The sequence below is a fragment of the Echinops telfairi genome, unplaced genomic scaffold (assembly GCF_000313985.2).
Source record: "Echinops telfairi isolate 266 unplaced genomic scaffold, ASM31398v2 ScPeMD7_2291;HRSCAF=2852, whole genome shotgun sequence".
NCBI lineage: Eukaryota > Metazoa > Chordata > Mammalia > Afrosoricida > Tenrecidae > Echinops > Echinops telfairi.
This window is the reverse complement of record NW_022106189.1, coordinates 1,625,904-1,639,776: the sequence shown is the minus strand read 5'-3', so window position 1 is coordinate 1,639,776 and position 13,873 is coordinate 1,625,904. Positions and strand designations below refer to the sequence as shown.

General features: G+C 51.8%; 1 protein-coding gene across 2 annotated transcripts in view; it reads right to left on the bottom strand.

Annotated features, from left to right (window-relative positions):
• ANKRD27 (ankyrin repeat domain 27) overlaps positions 1-13,873 on the bottom strand; it is a 61,778-nt gene that overhangs the window by 2,841 nt on the left and 45,064 nt on the right. For both annotated transcript variants that reach the window (XM_004704715.2, XM_045293583.1), the window contains exons 18-26: positions 13,609-13,806; positions 12,278-12,337; positions 11,682-11,801; positions 10,951-10,995; positions 8,402-8,527; positions 5,800-5,997; positions 3,991-4,110; positions 2,454-2,615; positions 465-576 (exon numbers count right to left, since the gene is read on the bottom strand). In XM_004704715.2, the coding sequence (XP_004704772.1) occupies positions 465-576; positions 2,454-2,615; positions 3,991-4,110; positions 5,800-5,997; positions 8,402-8,527; positions 10,951-10,995; positions 11,682-11,801; positions 12,278-12,337; positions 13,609-13,806 (1,141 nt within the window). The remainder of the gene's footprint in view (positions 1-464; positions 577-2,453; positions 2,616-3,990; positions 4,111-5,799; positions 5,998-8,401; positions 8,528-10,950; positions 10,996-11,681; positions 11,802-12,277; positions 12,338-13,608; positions 13,807-13,873) is intronic.

Here is a 13,873-nt window from a genome sequence, read left to right as displayed (position 1 = left end):
GCACAGATCCATGCCACAAAGCCCTGGCCAGTTAGGGTGAGAGAGTACAGAGCTCCCCGATATGTGAGTGTACCCACATCAGTGCACTGCATACCTTGTTCTCATTCAAGAAAGAAAACAAGAATAACTTTTTAAAAAAAGACTTCATACTCAACCCTGAATGGTAACTGCTGTTGTCATCTCCATCAGCCTCCAGGATGCTCAGAAGAACACCTGGCTTCCGAGCCCAAGGCAGGAGAGCCCCACCACAGGTTGCCCTCCACTCCACTAGCTGCCTTAAGCTAAGGCCGAGGGAGTTTCCCCAGGAGGCAGCATCACCATCCACTGGAAAACTGGCGACAACAGTCCACTGGTGACTGAGGACGGGCTGTCCATGTCTTCTGACATCTTATGAAATCAGCAAATACCCCTGGGTTTCCCCTTCAGCCCAAGCTGACAATGACAGAGCGAAGGCCGACACTTACATTTTTTCCTGATCGTGACAGTAATGTACTCTTTGTCATCTGTTTCATCAGCATCGTCCAATGCAGCAACACATCTTGGGACTACTTGGAGCAATTCCATTATTTTCGAATTCTACAATTTGGGAAGGAAAAACATGACAGCAATTAAATTTTAAAAAAATCAGGGCCTGGACCTGAGCTGGACACTCCGGGCAGGTACTGGCGTGCTCTGTGCCAGTGGGGCTGACAGGAACAGGTCCCAGTGAGAACTGGCTGAACCCAGGGCCCACCGCCTGCTGGTGAGCTGCCTTGGGCTCATGACAACTCCGTGTGCCCCGAGTCGAATGGACTCCACAGGGATGTCAGGGCCTGGTCTTTGGGAAATGAATTTCCAAGTGGTTTCTGAGGTACTGCTGTGTGGACTTGAGCTTCCGACCTTTTGGTGAGCAGCCAAATGCATGCCCGGGCACCCAGGGCAAGGCCTAAGACATGCACACAGTAAGTGCTCAGTGAAAACAGAGCACCATCACACTGAAATATTAGAATACTTCAACTCTGCTAAGAAATGCCACTGAACATTTTTAAATGATCTAGGGAGAAGGTTGGATTTAGGGGACCCTGCCAAGTGTGCCACTGACCAGCCTCCTGGTTGTTTATTGCAAGTAGTGAACAGAATAAAAGGTTCAGCGTGAAGCAGGGACAAAAATAGACTTTTTCCTCACCATTTCCCCGTGGCAAACACTTGGAGAACACAAACCAAACTCACTGCCGATTCTGACTCAGGGTGACCCTACAGGGACAAGGAGAACTGCCCCTGTGGGTTTCTGCACCTCGGATTCTTTACAGGGAGCAGCAGATGGTTTTGAACTGCTGACCTTGCAGTTAGCAACCCAACATTTAACTCACTAGGCCACGAGGGCTCCTTTCCAGGGCACTGGAGAGTGTTAAAGCAGGAGAGATGTTTTGGGTTTTTTTTTATTATTTCATGGGGGCTCATACAACTCTTATCACAATCCATACATACATCAATTCTGTAAAGCACATTTGCACATTCGTTGCCCTCATCATTCTCAAAACATTTGCTCTTCACTTAAGCCCTTGGCATCAGCTCATTTCCCCCTCCCTCCCTGCTCCTCCCCCTCCCTCATAAACCCTTAATAATTTATAAATTATTATTTTGTCTTATTTTACACTGTTCGACGTCTCCCTTCACCCACTTTTCGGTTGTCCATGACCCAGGGAGGAGGTTATATGAAGATCCGTGTAATTGGTTCCCCCTATTTACCCCACCCTCCCGGTATCGCCATTGTCAGCACTTGTCTTGAAGGGATCATCTGTCCTGGATTCCTTGTGTTCCCAGTTCCTATCTGTACCAGTGTACATCCTCTGGTCTAGCCAGATTTTTAAGGTAGAATTGGGATCATGATAGTTGGGGACAGGAAGCATTTAGGAACTAGAGGAAAATTGTATGTTTCATCATTGCTACACTGCACCCTGACTGGCTAGTCTCCTCCCAGCAACTCTTCTGTAAGGGGATGTCCAGTTACCTACCAATGGGTCTTGGGTCCCCAATCTGCACAGCGAGAGAGAATTCTTGTTGGAAGTGTTCAGGGAGGCCCCTGGCAAGTAAGCACAGCTCCCCTTGCAGAATTCAGGAGCTTCAAATCCACACGCTCCGCACACTTCCTCCCTGGTGCACTGCTGGCATGGTGAAACCAGGACACCGCCTTCCCTGCTACCTGTCCTCAAACCACGCTCCATCCCCCACAGACCTGGCTGCAAGTGAGAGGTGCCAGAACAAGGGGCCTCCGCCTGCAGTGGGTGGGGCGACTCCTCTCACCTTTACAAACTAGCCTTGGAAGGATGCCGCCAAGCTCCTCATGCAGGTGATGGAGGGCGGCCTTCCTGTCAGCCCCACGATCCAAGAGTGTGCTCAGGACTCCAGCAGGAACTCCCGAGCAAGCACTCCAGGAGCCAGAGTGCCTTGGCAGGTGAGCCCTCTCCACGTACCTGGTCAGCACAGTCCACCGCCGTGCAGTGCCTCTTGTTCAGGACCTGCACGGACGCGCCATGAAGCAGCAGCAGCTCCACCACGAAGACGTGCTTTGCGATCACCGCCTCGTGCAGGGCAGTGTTGCCTTTATTGTTGGAAGCGTTCATGGAGGCCCCGTGCTAGAAAGGGAAACAGCACAAGGCAAAGTAAGGCTGTGACGCAGGAATGCCGATGCTGGGGTCCAGGCACTACAAAATGCTGTCCACTCTTTTGCACATCTGAAGATGTCTGTAATGCCATGCTGGGGGCACAAGTCCCACTGAGAGGGCTATGCACAAAGATGGTCAGGGCAGCACACTCCTCCCCAGAACAGAGATGGAAACAGAAGCCACTCCCACGTACGGAGCAGCAGCAGCGAGGCAAGAAAAGCATGCAAGGGGAGAGCCATGGCTATGCGACCCTTCAGACAAGGTTTGCATAACCCATTTCAAGAACAGGAATTTTACAAACCACTTCCTTCAGAACAGAGAAATAGTAACAATCTTCTATGGTAGATGAAAAAAAGCAGGATGGAAAACAATACTAACCTCAACGTTACCCATTTGTCAAGCCCCCCCGATGACGTGCCATGGGGTCAATTCGGACTCAGTGCAGCCCCACAGGGCGAGACCATCCCCGAGCACCGCTGCATGCTGGGGGAGCTAGGTCAGCCCCAAGAGGAAGCCATGCCTCACTCAGAGACACGGACTGACACAGGCCGCAACAGCGGGCTCCCGCAGCTCGCTGAGGACGGCGCAGAGCCCGGCGCGCCGCTCTGTTGTCCGTGAGGCTCACTGAGTCGGCACTGACGTGTTGGCACCTAACAGCAGCAACGAAATTACCTGCCTGCCTATGAGCAGGGTGATTTCCCTGCGGCCTTAAATTCTTAACAACCAGCATATATGGCCTTCATCGTGTGAGCGGGGAAAACAGATAGTGTTGAAAGGGTACAGATTTTGCTAAGGGCAATGGAAAAAACTGGAAACAAGAGGATGCTGATGTTTGCATATCATCTCTGATAGCGACCCAGCAGCCCAGAGCAGAATAAGCCCTGTGGGCTCCCCAGCCTGTAACCCCAACAGGAGCAGACAGCCTCCTCTTTCTCCTGAGGTGCGGCGGGTGAGCTGAACTGCTGAGCTTACGGCAGGCAGAACCCACTACGCCACAGGGTGCCTGCATGTAATCAATATTACGTGACTTCCAAAAGTACATGAAAAGTGGAATTAAAGGTCATGGGATATTTCCACGAATGTTCTGAAGACACCTGCTATTTCGCCACAAAAAAATAAATTTCAAAAAGGAAAAAGTAGCAGTGACGTTGGAGGACATTGAGCTTCTATGTCAGCCAATAATTCAACTTCCTCATAGCAATGGGGCGAGACACAAACCCTGGGCCTAAGCCGTCTAAAACCTCTCTCGGCCTCCTGACGCAGCACTGCCCGAGCCCTGGCCTGGCTCCCGGGAAGGCAGGTGAGGGCCCAGGGAGAGCAGGCCGCAGCGCTGTCGGGGGCTCACCTGCAGCAACAGCGCTGCGACCTCGTGATGGCCACTGGCGCAGGCGTAGATGAGGGGCGTGCTTCCACTCAGGTCCTTTGTGTTGGGTTTCGCGTTCGCCTCGAGCAGACACCTCACCACCTAGCCCCGAGAAGGAGGGTGTTCAGCCTGAGCTCCCACTTGCAGGGTGACAAACACAACAACACGACATTCTTTTTACCTTCTCCAGGGTTCTTTCCAGGCCCTCAACAGACCCTCGGGAGAAAGGAGAGCCCTGGGGAGGGAGCAGAGGTCCCCTCTGCCGAGGGCCTCCCACATGCTCAGCACGAGCTTTCTCGTTTCATCTTTGTATCGAGCCTCTGGAGAGTCGCAGACTGCTCCGGGTGGGCAGGCCAGGGGACTACCCGTGGGCGCTCAGTGGGACAGATGGGAGAAGTGGACCAGGAGGGCAAGTCAAGGAGGCCTGCTATAAAAACTCAGAAACCTTTCAGAAACAAAAATATCAAAGTGTGAAGCTATTGTTTCCCAGCACAGCCCTCATGGAGGTCTCTATACTTCTGAAGATGGGGTTTCCATCTCTCTCACCTTCCCCAAAGGATTCTGGGTTGGCGCTCTTGAGGAACTGCAATCTCAAGGGGCAGAATCAGGGCTGTAGGGTGGACGGGGTGAGATTTCCCTATGAGATCTCACAGGACAGCCCTTGCCACCGCTGACGAATGGAACAAGCAGGAGCACTGCTGCGATGGGAGAGAATGACCCGTCCTTTTCCTCACTCGCGCGGCTCCCATCTTCTTACGTTCAGCTTCCTACTAAGCCTCTACGATCGCTCCATGTCCTTCGAGAACATCTATCCAGGTGGCCTCTTTGGAATGCCCAGAAGCATCCCCGTCACCTTCAGAGCTAACCCCTCTGCCTGGAACTCATCTTTGAATTCATCTTCCCGGCCTTCCTGCAGCACTCCTGGCTCCATCTAAACCCGGCCGTGCTCTGCGGGGCAGCGCTCCTGCACACTTGCGGCGGACCTTCAGGGATTTGGGGAAATGGCCACTCGAGTTTGGTTTGATCTTATTACCCCTGACATCAAAATTGGGATTTTGAAGTTATCTTCAAAATTTCATGTTACCCCTGATGTCAAAATAACTTCATTCCAGGATATAAAAAGGTTTTTTGTTTTGTTTTTTTTTTATTTTTATTTTAAAAATCACACTAAGACAAGTGTATCCCTGCCAGCACTTGTCTGCAGCCATCCACTGATCTCAGACATGTGTAAACACTTTTTCTCTGGAATAAGCCCGGCAAGTGTGGCCTGGGACCCTAGGAGCAACACATCTTGACTTCTCCTTGTATGCTCCCGATCTTTAAAAATGCTCACAGCAGAGTTGACAAAGGAAAAGTGTGTGCATGTGTAAAAATTTCACACAGAAAAGCAGGCCTTGAAAAAAGCCAATTCTGCCACAGGGGTCTCCTGTACCTCTTCAGTAAGCCCATGACTGTACTTCATGAGGCACTAAACCACTTGGCACTGACTATGGCTGTGGGGATGCCATGGCAGTAAGATGACCAAGGGCAGGGCCCTTGGTGACCCAACACCAGGGACAGCTCCTGCTGGATGACAGCTCTGCATTCCCAGGGGTGGATGGTGGATGTGGTACCGACTCCCTCGGCAGTTCCAGGTGCTGCTGCCTAGTTCTGCGCTGCCCACAGGTCAGGGCTGGAGGAGGAAGCCTGTGGGCCTCGGGTTTGCCACCACCCCACGCTCGCATCCCTACCACGGAAGGTCTCACCCAACCCACAACCTGCTACACCTCTGCCCAGAGACATAACCGGTACCTCGAAGTGGCCCTTCTGGCAGGCGAGATGAAGTGGAACTGCCTGGTTTGCATTTCGGGCCCCCACGTTGGCACCGTGCTTCAACAGGAGGGGAACGAAGGTGGCACGGCCGTGAAGGGCAGCCACGTGCAGAGCGGAGGAGCCGTCCTGGTTGGTCACATTCACACCAAGCCCACTGGCAGGAATCTTGGCCAGCTTCTAGAAGTGCCAGAAAAAGAAATGCCATTAGTACTTAAGCATATGGAGCAGAACACTATTTTAAAGTTGTGTTGTCCACGGTCATTGTTTTAAGTATATAAAAATGGATTAGGGTTTCCTGCATAGTCAAGTCTCTGCAAATGAGAACAGTCTTATAAAAATCTTCTTTTCCAATCTGGATGCCTTTTATTGATTTTTCTTGCCTTATTACAGTGGCCAGAACTTCCGGCCCTGTGTTGAATAATAATGGTGGAAGTAGACACCCCTTCCTTGGTTTTGGCCTTAGGAGGAAAGCATTCAGTCTGTCAGCGTGTTAGCCCTTGGAGGTTCTGTAGATGCTCTTAATCAAGTTGAGATTATTCCTCTCTATTCCCAACTTGCTGAGCCCGTGTGTCATGAATGGCTGTTGGTTACTGTCAAGTGCTCTTTCTACATCCGTTGATGGGCCATGCGATTTTTCTCTAGCCTGCTGACACTGGTTTCAAAGGTTGAGTCAGCTGTGCATACCTGGAATAAATCCCACTTGGCAGTGGGATGTAATGTAATTCCATTTTTACAAGGTTGGAGCACATTGTTAAGCTTTTAACTGATTTGGTAATGGGAAAAGCTAGAGCCAGATTGAGTGACTGAGCTGGATAATTCCATCACAGTGATGGTGCTTGTGGTCAAAAGGGAACGACTCGGAAGTCTGGCACTGATGGCCTCCCACGTCCCTGGAAGGCCTTTGCTGAGCAGAGTGTGGGGGCTGCCAGTCTTGTAGACTGGTAGCATTCATCATTCCTACCAGCAGGCTCTGCATCCCCATCTACACCGGTTGTTGAATAGGCTTTTCTTGCATTTACTCAAATGTTTTTAAAAACCCTCACGGTCCCCGAGTTGATGCTGACTCATAGTGACCCTAACGGGCAGAACTACCCTGTGGGCCCCCAAGATTGTAACTCTTTACAGGAACAGAAAGCCTCATTTTTCTCCCGAGGAGCAGCTGGTGTTTCAAACTGCTGACTTTGAAGTGCAGCCCAACATGAAACCACTAAGTCACCAGGGCTGCTTAGAGTTAACATGGAAAGGCGTGAGTCCAGGAATAGCTGAAATACTACGAGGAATAAGAGAGATCACAGTGCCAATATTAACAGTTACTAGACATAGAAACCCCCAGAGGCAGCTGTGCCTTGTCCTATAGTTTCCCCAATTCCCCCAGGAGCAAGATCTTGCAAAACTAGTTGATAATGACATTGATACCAACACATCAGAACAGACTTGATGGCATTTCCCCAGAATTATTTACAGATACAATAATCAGTGTGGTATTGGTACAGGATGGAACAGGAAACAGAGACACAGTTAACTGAGTTTTGACAAGGAGCAAAGGGAACTCCTTGGAGGAAGGACAGCTTCTCAACAACTGGGGCTGAAACAAGCAGACGTCCACAGGGGCCAAAGACGAGCCTCAACTTTTGTACCTTGTACAAAATTACAATCTCTCATAGACTTAAAACCAAAAACCTTTTAGAAGAAAACTTCGGCAGTGAAAGAAGTGACTGCTGACTACTACGGGTTACAGATGAGGAGGCGTAAGCAGGGATGAAGCAAAGAGAGGAGTGGCTGTAAAAGGCCACACACACGATGTGTCATTCCTGTGGTGACAGAACCGTGTCTTGGATGTGGTGGTGGATATACAAACCCCCAGGTGATAAAACTATAGAGAATGCACACACACACAGACAAGTGTAAGTAAAACTGAGCACGTGTGAATAATGCTAGCAAGCATTGGGGCAGCTGACCTCAAGGTCGGCGGGTCAAACACCAGCCGCTCCGCAGGAGACACACGAGGGTGTCTCCTTCCGTATATGGCTGCTGAGTTGGAATGGACTTCATGGTAGTGGGTTGGAGTGTTTGGGGATCCATGTCAGTATCGCTGGACTAGGGTTTTATACGACGTTACCCCTGGGGAAACGGGGTACAGGGTACCTGGCAGCAGGGCTCTCCCACAGAAGGGTGTACCGGCGGCCTGAGCGAAGGACGCAATGAAGGAGCTGGCCTGCAGTCTCTTCAGGGGCCTCGTGTGTGTTCACAACCCCTTCCATGTGACCAAAGGGCCCAGACACCAGTGAGCACACCTGTACACTTGGAAAGCCAGGCGCCCAAGCAGAGCCCACATGCATCAGCTACTCCGAGGTGGGTGGTTCAAACCCACCAGCTACTCGTAGAGGAAAAGGTGAGTCTATCTACTTCTGCAAACATTCAGAGTTCCAAGAACCCTACAGAGTCGGAGTCAGCTCAATGGCAGCTGGTCAGCTAGTGGGTCATATCCAGGGGAGGCTCCTGGGAGACACTTAGTAATTATCTGGCTAAGGAGCAGAGACCTTTGAAAGCAGAGGCAAAAGTCCCCCCTCCTAAGGCAGACCTTTTGAGCTGGAGCACATCTGGGGCATTGACACAAGGGGTGGCAAAACTCAAGATCCCCAGCGGCCCCTGCAGCCTCCTCCACGTCCTCCAGCTCCTCTTCTGTCCACTCCAGCAGGTACCGCACCTGAGGTCGGGGGGAAGGAGAAGCAGAAACGTCAAACACCCTTCAGTCCTTTCCAAGGGGCACGATCTTACACACACACACACACACACACACACACACACACAGAAACTGTTCCACACAGGGCCTGCACTTCCTCAAACACCAAAGTTATGTACAGGTGGCTTCTGTTCCCTTCAGAAGAGTCAGCGTCCACCTGAGCCCAACCCTGTCTAAATCCACTCCATGCTGACCTAGGGAGATTGAGCGACCGTGTCTTGTCTACAGCAGGTGTTAGAGAGTTTTCTACTGTTTCCTCAAGAAAGAGGCAGACGGATGTGGGCTCAGGGGTTTGGACCCTGGTTCCTGGGGCACTAAGCGAGGTCCTTCTCTTACATTAGCTAAGGGGGCGCTTTCCAGAAGCAGGGGCCATCTTCACTGACTAAGAGAAAAGGACTCAGGAGAGGTCGGTTACACGTTCAAAGGCACACTCAGCACAAGGCGGGGGTCCAGTGTCCCCCCACCTCCCACACCAGTGCACTTTTATGTAATGTGCTAGCCTGCACACAGCAATAGTAAATGACCTGCAGATTTACATTCTAGACTGAAAAACACACATTTCTAGGTGTGTTTCCCATCGAAGCAAGCATACGCACGGGAGGCATGACAAAGGGCTCCTTAGGCCCAGAGCATCTCCCCTCCTAGGAAGGCCCTTCTGCATCCCTGGCAGCGGCGCCGGGACAGAGGAAGAAGAGCAGTCTCTCCTGACCAGCGCCCGGGAGTAAGAGCGGGGTACTGGACTGGCGGGGAGGGTGATGACCACGAGGGCTGGAGAGTCCGTCTGCCTCACTTCCTCACGAGTGGCCTCAGCTCCCCTCCCCTCCCGGCCCTCACCGGAAGAGGAGCAGCAAGCAGTGTCAGGCAAATACAGACAACAGTGGCCACTCTGACAGGTCAACACCGGCCTCTGGGCAAAGGCCAACGCGTCTGTCACTGACACTTGTTCAGACACTAGTTGTCCCAGAGCTGATCATCCTCAGGCCCCAGAGACTCCCTGCCCCTGCTTCAAACCCAAACGCTGTGCGGAGCATATACACACTCTCTCTTTGAGATGAGTACATGCTTCCTCTTATTTCTATTACTTTAAAAGTTAAGCATTTTATTGACATATAATTCACAACCATACAAGTCAATGGTCTGACTATATTACAGAGTTGTACAATAACCACCACAATCAATTTTAGAACGTTTTCAATCAAACTGATCTAGCTACTGTCTCTATAGATTTCGCTAACTTGGATTTTACATTAAAAACAAAAAAACACAACAACCAAAACACCCACAAACAACTTCAATCCAAAAGAAAGCAGAAAATAAAAACATGAACAAATTTAAAGTGGGTCAAAAGGGAAAACAAATGCTAAGGTGCTAAATTTTAGCCTAACAATATTAATCCACTTTCCAGGGCTGCCTAAGGATAGGCTATTATTCACACACAAGGGGTTCACTGGAGGCCTAATTCACATAAGGACCCTGCAAATGGGCTTCCACTGTTCCCCAAAGCCCTCTGCCAACTGGTTAAGCGCACTCTCAAACCACACACCCTTGGAAAGCTCTCTGGGAATGTGAATCCTGCAGAGCTCGGCATGTGGACGGGGTTCCCGGGTGGTGCTGACAGTTAAGCGCTACACTACTAAACGGAATGCTAGCAGTCCAAGCCCACCCAAAGGGATCTTGGTCACCTGCTTCTGAAAGGCAACAGCCCAAGAAGCCCAACAGAAAGTTCTGCTCTGTACACCCCATCGCCAGGAGTCTGCATCCCACTCCGCGGCAACCACCACCAATTTGGCATCAAGTGTCTCCTTCCTCCATCGAGGAGCCGGAGGTAGCAGGGACCGAGGGGGCTCTCATCAAGACAGGCTCTGCTGTCCATCAGCTTCCCTCAGCCTCAAGCCCTAGTGTGCTTGCAGGTGCAGCCTCGAGCAGCCAGCCCTATCCTCTCCTGACACATGCTTGTGACTCTGAAGCTCCCAGTCTCAGGGGCAGCCCAACAGCCCAGAAGCTACAATCCTCCTCTGCCAAGCCACAAACACGCCCCTCCTGGCTCTTTCCTTACCTCGGCCCCCTCATCTACTGTCCTCCCCTCAAATCAAGGCTGTTCACCATCCCTGGGCTAGTAAGCCCGGGCTCAGAAGCCCTCCTCCTGTGCCTCTGGACTTGAGCTGGCTTTGCCCTAACCCAGCACCCACCAAAGTAAGCTAGGCTCACTTTGTGGCTTTCTGTGGCTCGGCCTCATTGCCCGAGGGGAAAACAGAACACCAGCCCTACCACACCTTTTCTGTGAAACTACGCAGACGCTATAACCGGATTAGGGACAAGAACCGAGGATGGCGCCTGGCTGCTTTACCTGAGGGCAGACTCCCTGAAAGGACCTGAGTCAAACTCACCATTCCCAGATCTCCGTCAGCAACAGCTCTTAAAAGTTTTTCTACCTTAATAAAAAGAAGAAGGAGGTTAGAATGACAGAGCATCATAATAGAAGGCATTAAAATGGTGCTCTCAAACCCTCGTCACTTGTCCGTTTGTCTCCTGCTTTGTGGCTTGTTCACGTGTCACTTAGCAGCTCCCAGCACAGCCCTCAGACTGCTGAGACAGGGCACCTTGGAAGTCGCTAGCGTGTATTTAATGTATATAAATGTAACCTCCGTTTATGTAAAAACAATGTTGGTCACGATTTCAAGAGGTAGCACCGGATCAAGAATCAACGGTATTAAAGGAAGAAGTCCGGTTGCACTAAAAGCACAAAACAAGGTACAGATCCTGAGTCAGCTTCTATACCACAGCGAGAGGAGGGCCAGGTAACCGGGGTGGCGGGACCCCTCGTAGTTAGGAGAGGCAGATCTGAGCGGTGGACGGGGAGGGACAGAGTTCCCTACTTGGTGACCCAGAGGTGGCTGTACTTGCATCGTATTTCCTGTGCTGTTTTTTCTCTGTCTCTCTCTCTCTCTCTCTCTCTCTCTCGCTCTCTCGCTCAGGGAGCAGGCCACAGACGACCAGCAGGGTGAGAACTGTGCAGACTCACGGACTCGCCGCCACCGCACAGGTGTGTGGCCTTGGCAGAAAGTGGGAGCTGCCGTGCTGTGGGGCAACACTGGCCCTCATGTCACCAGGTCCTCACCTCTCGGTAGTCCCTCCGGGTCTCCTCGTGCCGAGAGCTCACCGACACGGAGGAGAAGCTGGAGGTGGAGGACCTCGGGCTGATGGAATCCACAGAGCGCTGAGGGGACGGAGCAGGGACCTGCAGAAAAGACGTGGGCACGTGGGCCAGAAAGGAGGTGTCTGGCCTCAAACATGAGGCGTCGCCAAAATGTCCATGCAAAATTCCACTATCCTTTTTTTTAATGTAACAAAAAGTTTGTCTGGGTTCATTGAACTACCAGACACTTTCAATGAATATTAATGAAAGGATATGAGACTAAAAGAGATACTACGCTATAATACCAACAGACTGAAATTCAGAAAGATAAATTTTAACAAAAATTATTAAAATTGATGCAAACATAATTTTTACACATTCCAAATTTTTAAGGGATAGAAATTGCTTTGGCATTCAAGGTCGACAAATTATTTGTCTTAACGACGGCTCAGCCACAGCTGTGCCATGACTAACTTTCACTAAGTATTGAAAAATCTCTGTGGGGCATCTTTTAAGTCCGTTCTCCCACAAACTGAAGCCCTCTCATAAAACCAACGATCCCCGCTCCACTCCTCTACCTCGGACGACCTCCGCCTGCTCCTCAGGGTCGGATGACCAGCTTCCATGACAGACAGGATCTGGGGACACAAAGGACAAGGAAATGAACAACTCAACAGCCCTGGGATACGTGGAGAAAACAAGGCCCACGGCCGGTGGGGCCTCAGGAAACCAAGTGTGGGTCCTCCTATTACCTCACATCCCAGAACAGGGTTCATGCTGTCCATGGCCGGCCCACAGGGTAAGAGAAGCCAAGGCCCAGAAAGGACCCAGGCACCCTCTTCCCGCCCAAGGCCGGTTGGCACAAGCTAAAGGCTTCCCGTGGAAAGGTCTCGAGCAAAAGCAGCTGGGGCTGAGCCACCATGGCAGCCTCCTTCCCTGGGCAGAACTGCTCGGGAGGAGCCAGCAGCAGGCGTACAGCAGCAAAGGAGCCCTTCCCTGGGGCAAGCCCAGCCTCCCAGGCCCCCAAGCAGCACTGTTCCGCTTCGGGCAGCTGTGGGCAACACCGCTGATCCCTAGCCCTGCAGCCAGGCACAGGGATTTAGATCATTCACAATCGTGCCACCCCCGGAAGACACAAGCTAATGGAAAACACTGCCTGGTGCGAGGCAGCAGGATGTTGCAAAAGGGAGCAGTCAATTGGAGGCAGCAGGCTGTGCCAATGGCAATGCCGGCCGGCAGAGCGCACTAGAACGGAATCCATGCGTGTGCCTCACCACCAATGTTCTGGAGGCTTCTGTCTGATGGCCACGCTTCATAGTGGCCCTGCTCCCACCCCCACCCCCACAATGGTCTGCCTAGGAGCCTCCTTAGGGTGCCTCGTCACCCACTCGCAGTAAGTCGCCCCCTTCCCCTAGGAGGGAAGCACATTGCACACATGACTATCAGGAGAGGCTGAGTGCAAGCATTTAACAAATCACACTGTCAAAGACACTGTGCTCAGTGGTGTTCAACCGGCCAGATTAGGCAAGGTCCAGGGGGCTGGGGGGGATGCCACAGGGACTGGGTGGGAGAGGGCCTCGGCCCTTCCTGAGCAGCCTCTCTCCCTCCAAGCCCTTGTCCCAGCTCCCCCCGCTCCATGGGCTGACACAGCAGAGGCCCTCAAGAGGCCAGGGCCCTCTCGGCAGAGAGCAACCCCTGCAACCACGAGGACAGGAAACAGAAGAAACATGAATTAGTAAAAGCCATTAACAATGAGGCCCTAAATCCAGCAGAGGGTGCAGGCCCTGCCCTGTGCTCGGCACTAATGCACCGTTGATCCAACAAGGCCAAGACCTAATCTATAGGCATTGATCTTTTTTCTTCCTGCCCACCCCCTCCCTTAAAATCACATGCTGGCGGGCAGTGCTACCTTGGAGTTTAACGCACACGTGAGCGGGGTCTCTTTCAGTTTGTTTTGGGTCTCTGTGGATGCTCCGTTCTGCAGCAGGGTCTCTATGATGCCCTGGTAGCCCCACCGTGCGGCTACGTGAAGTGGGGTGTCTCCTTTCTCGTTCCTGATGTCCAGTCTGCAGGCTTGCACATCGTAGTAGACCAACGCCTTCACACACTGCAGAGAAATTGGAAAATGCCACCAGTGAGAAGCCGGCCCAGCCCTGGGGCAATGTGAGCTCACC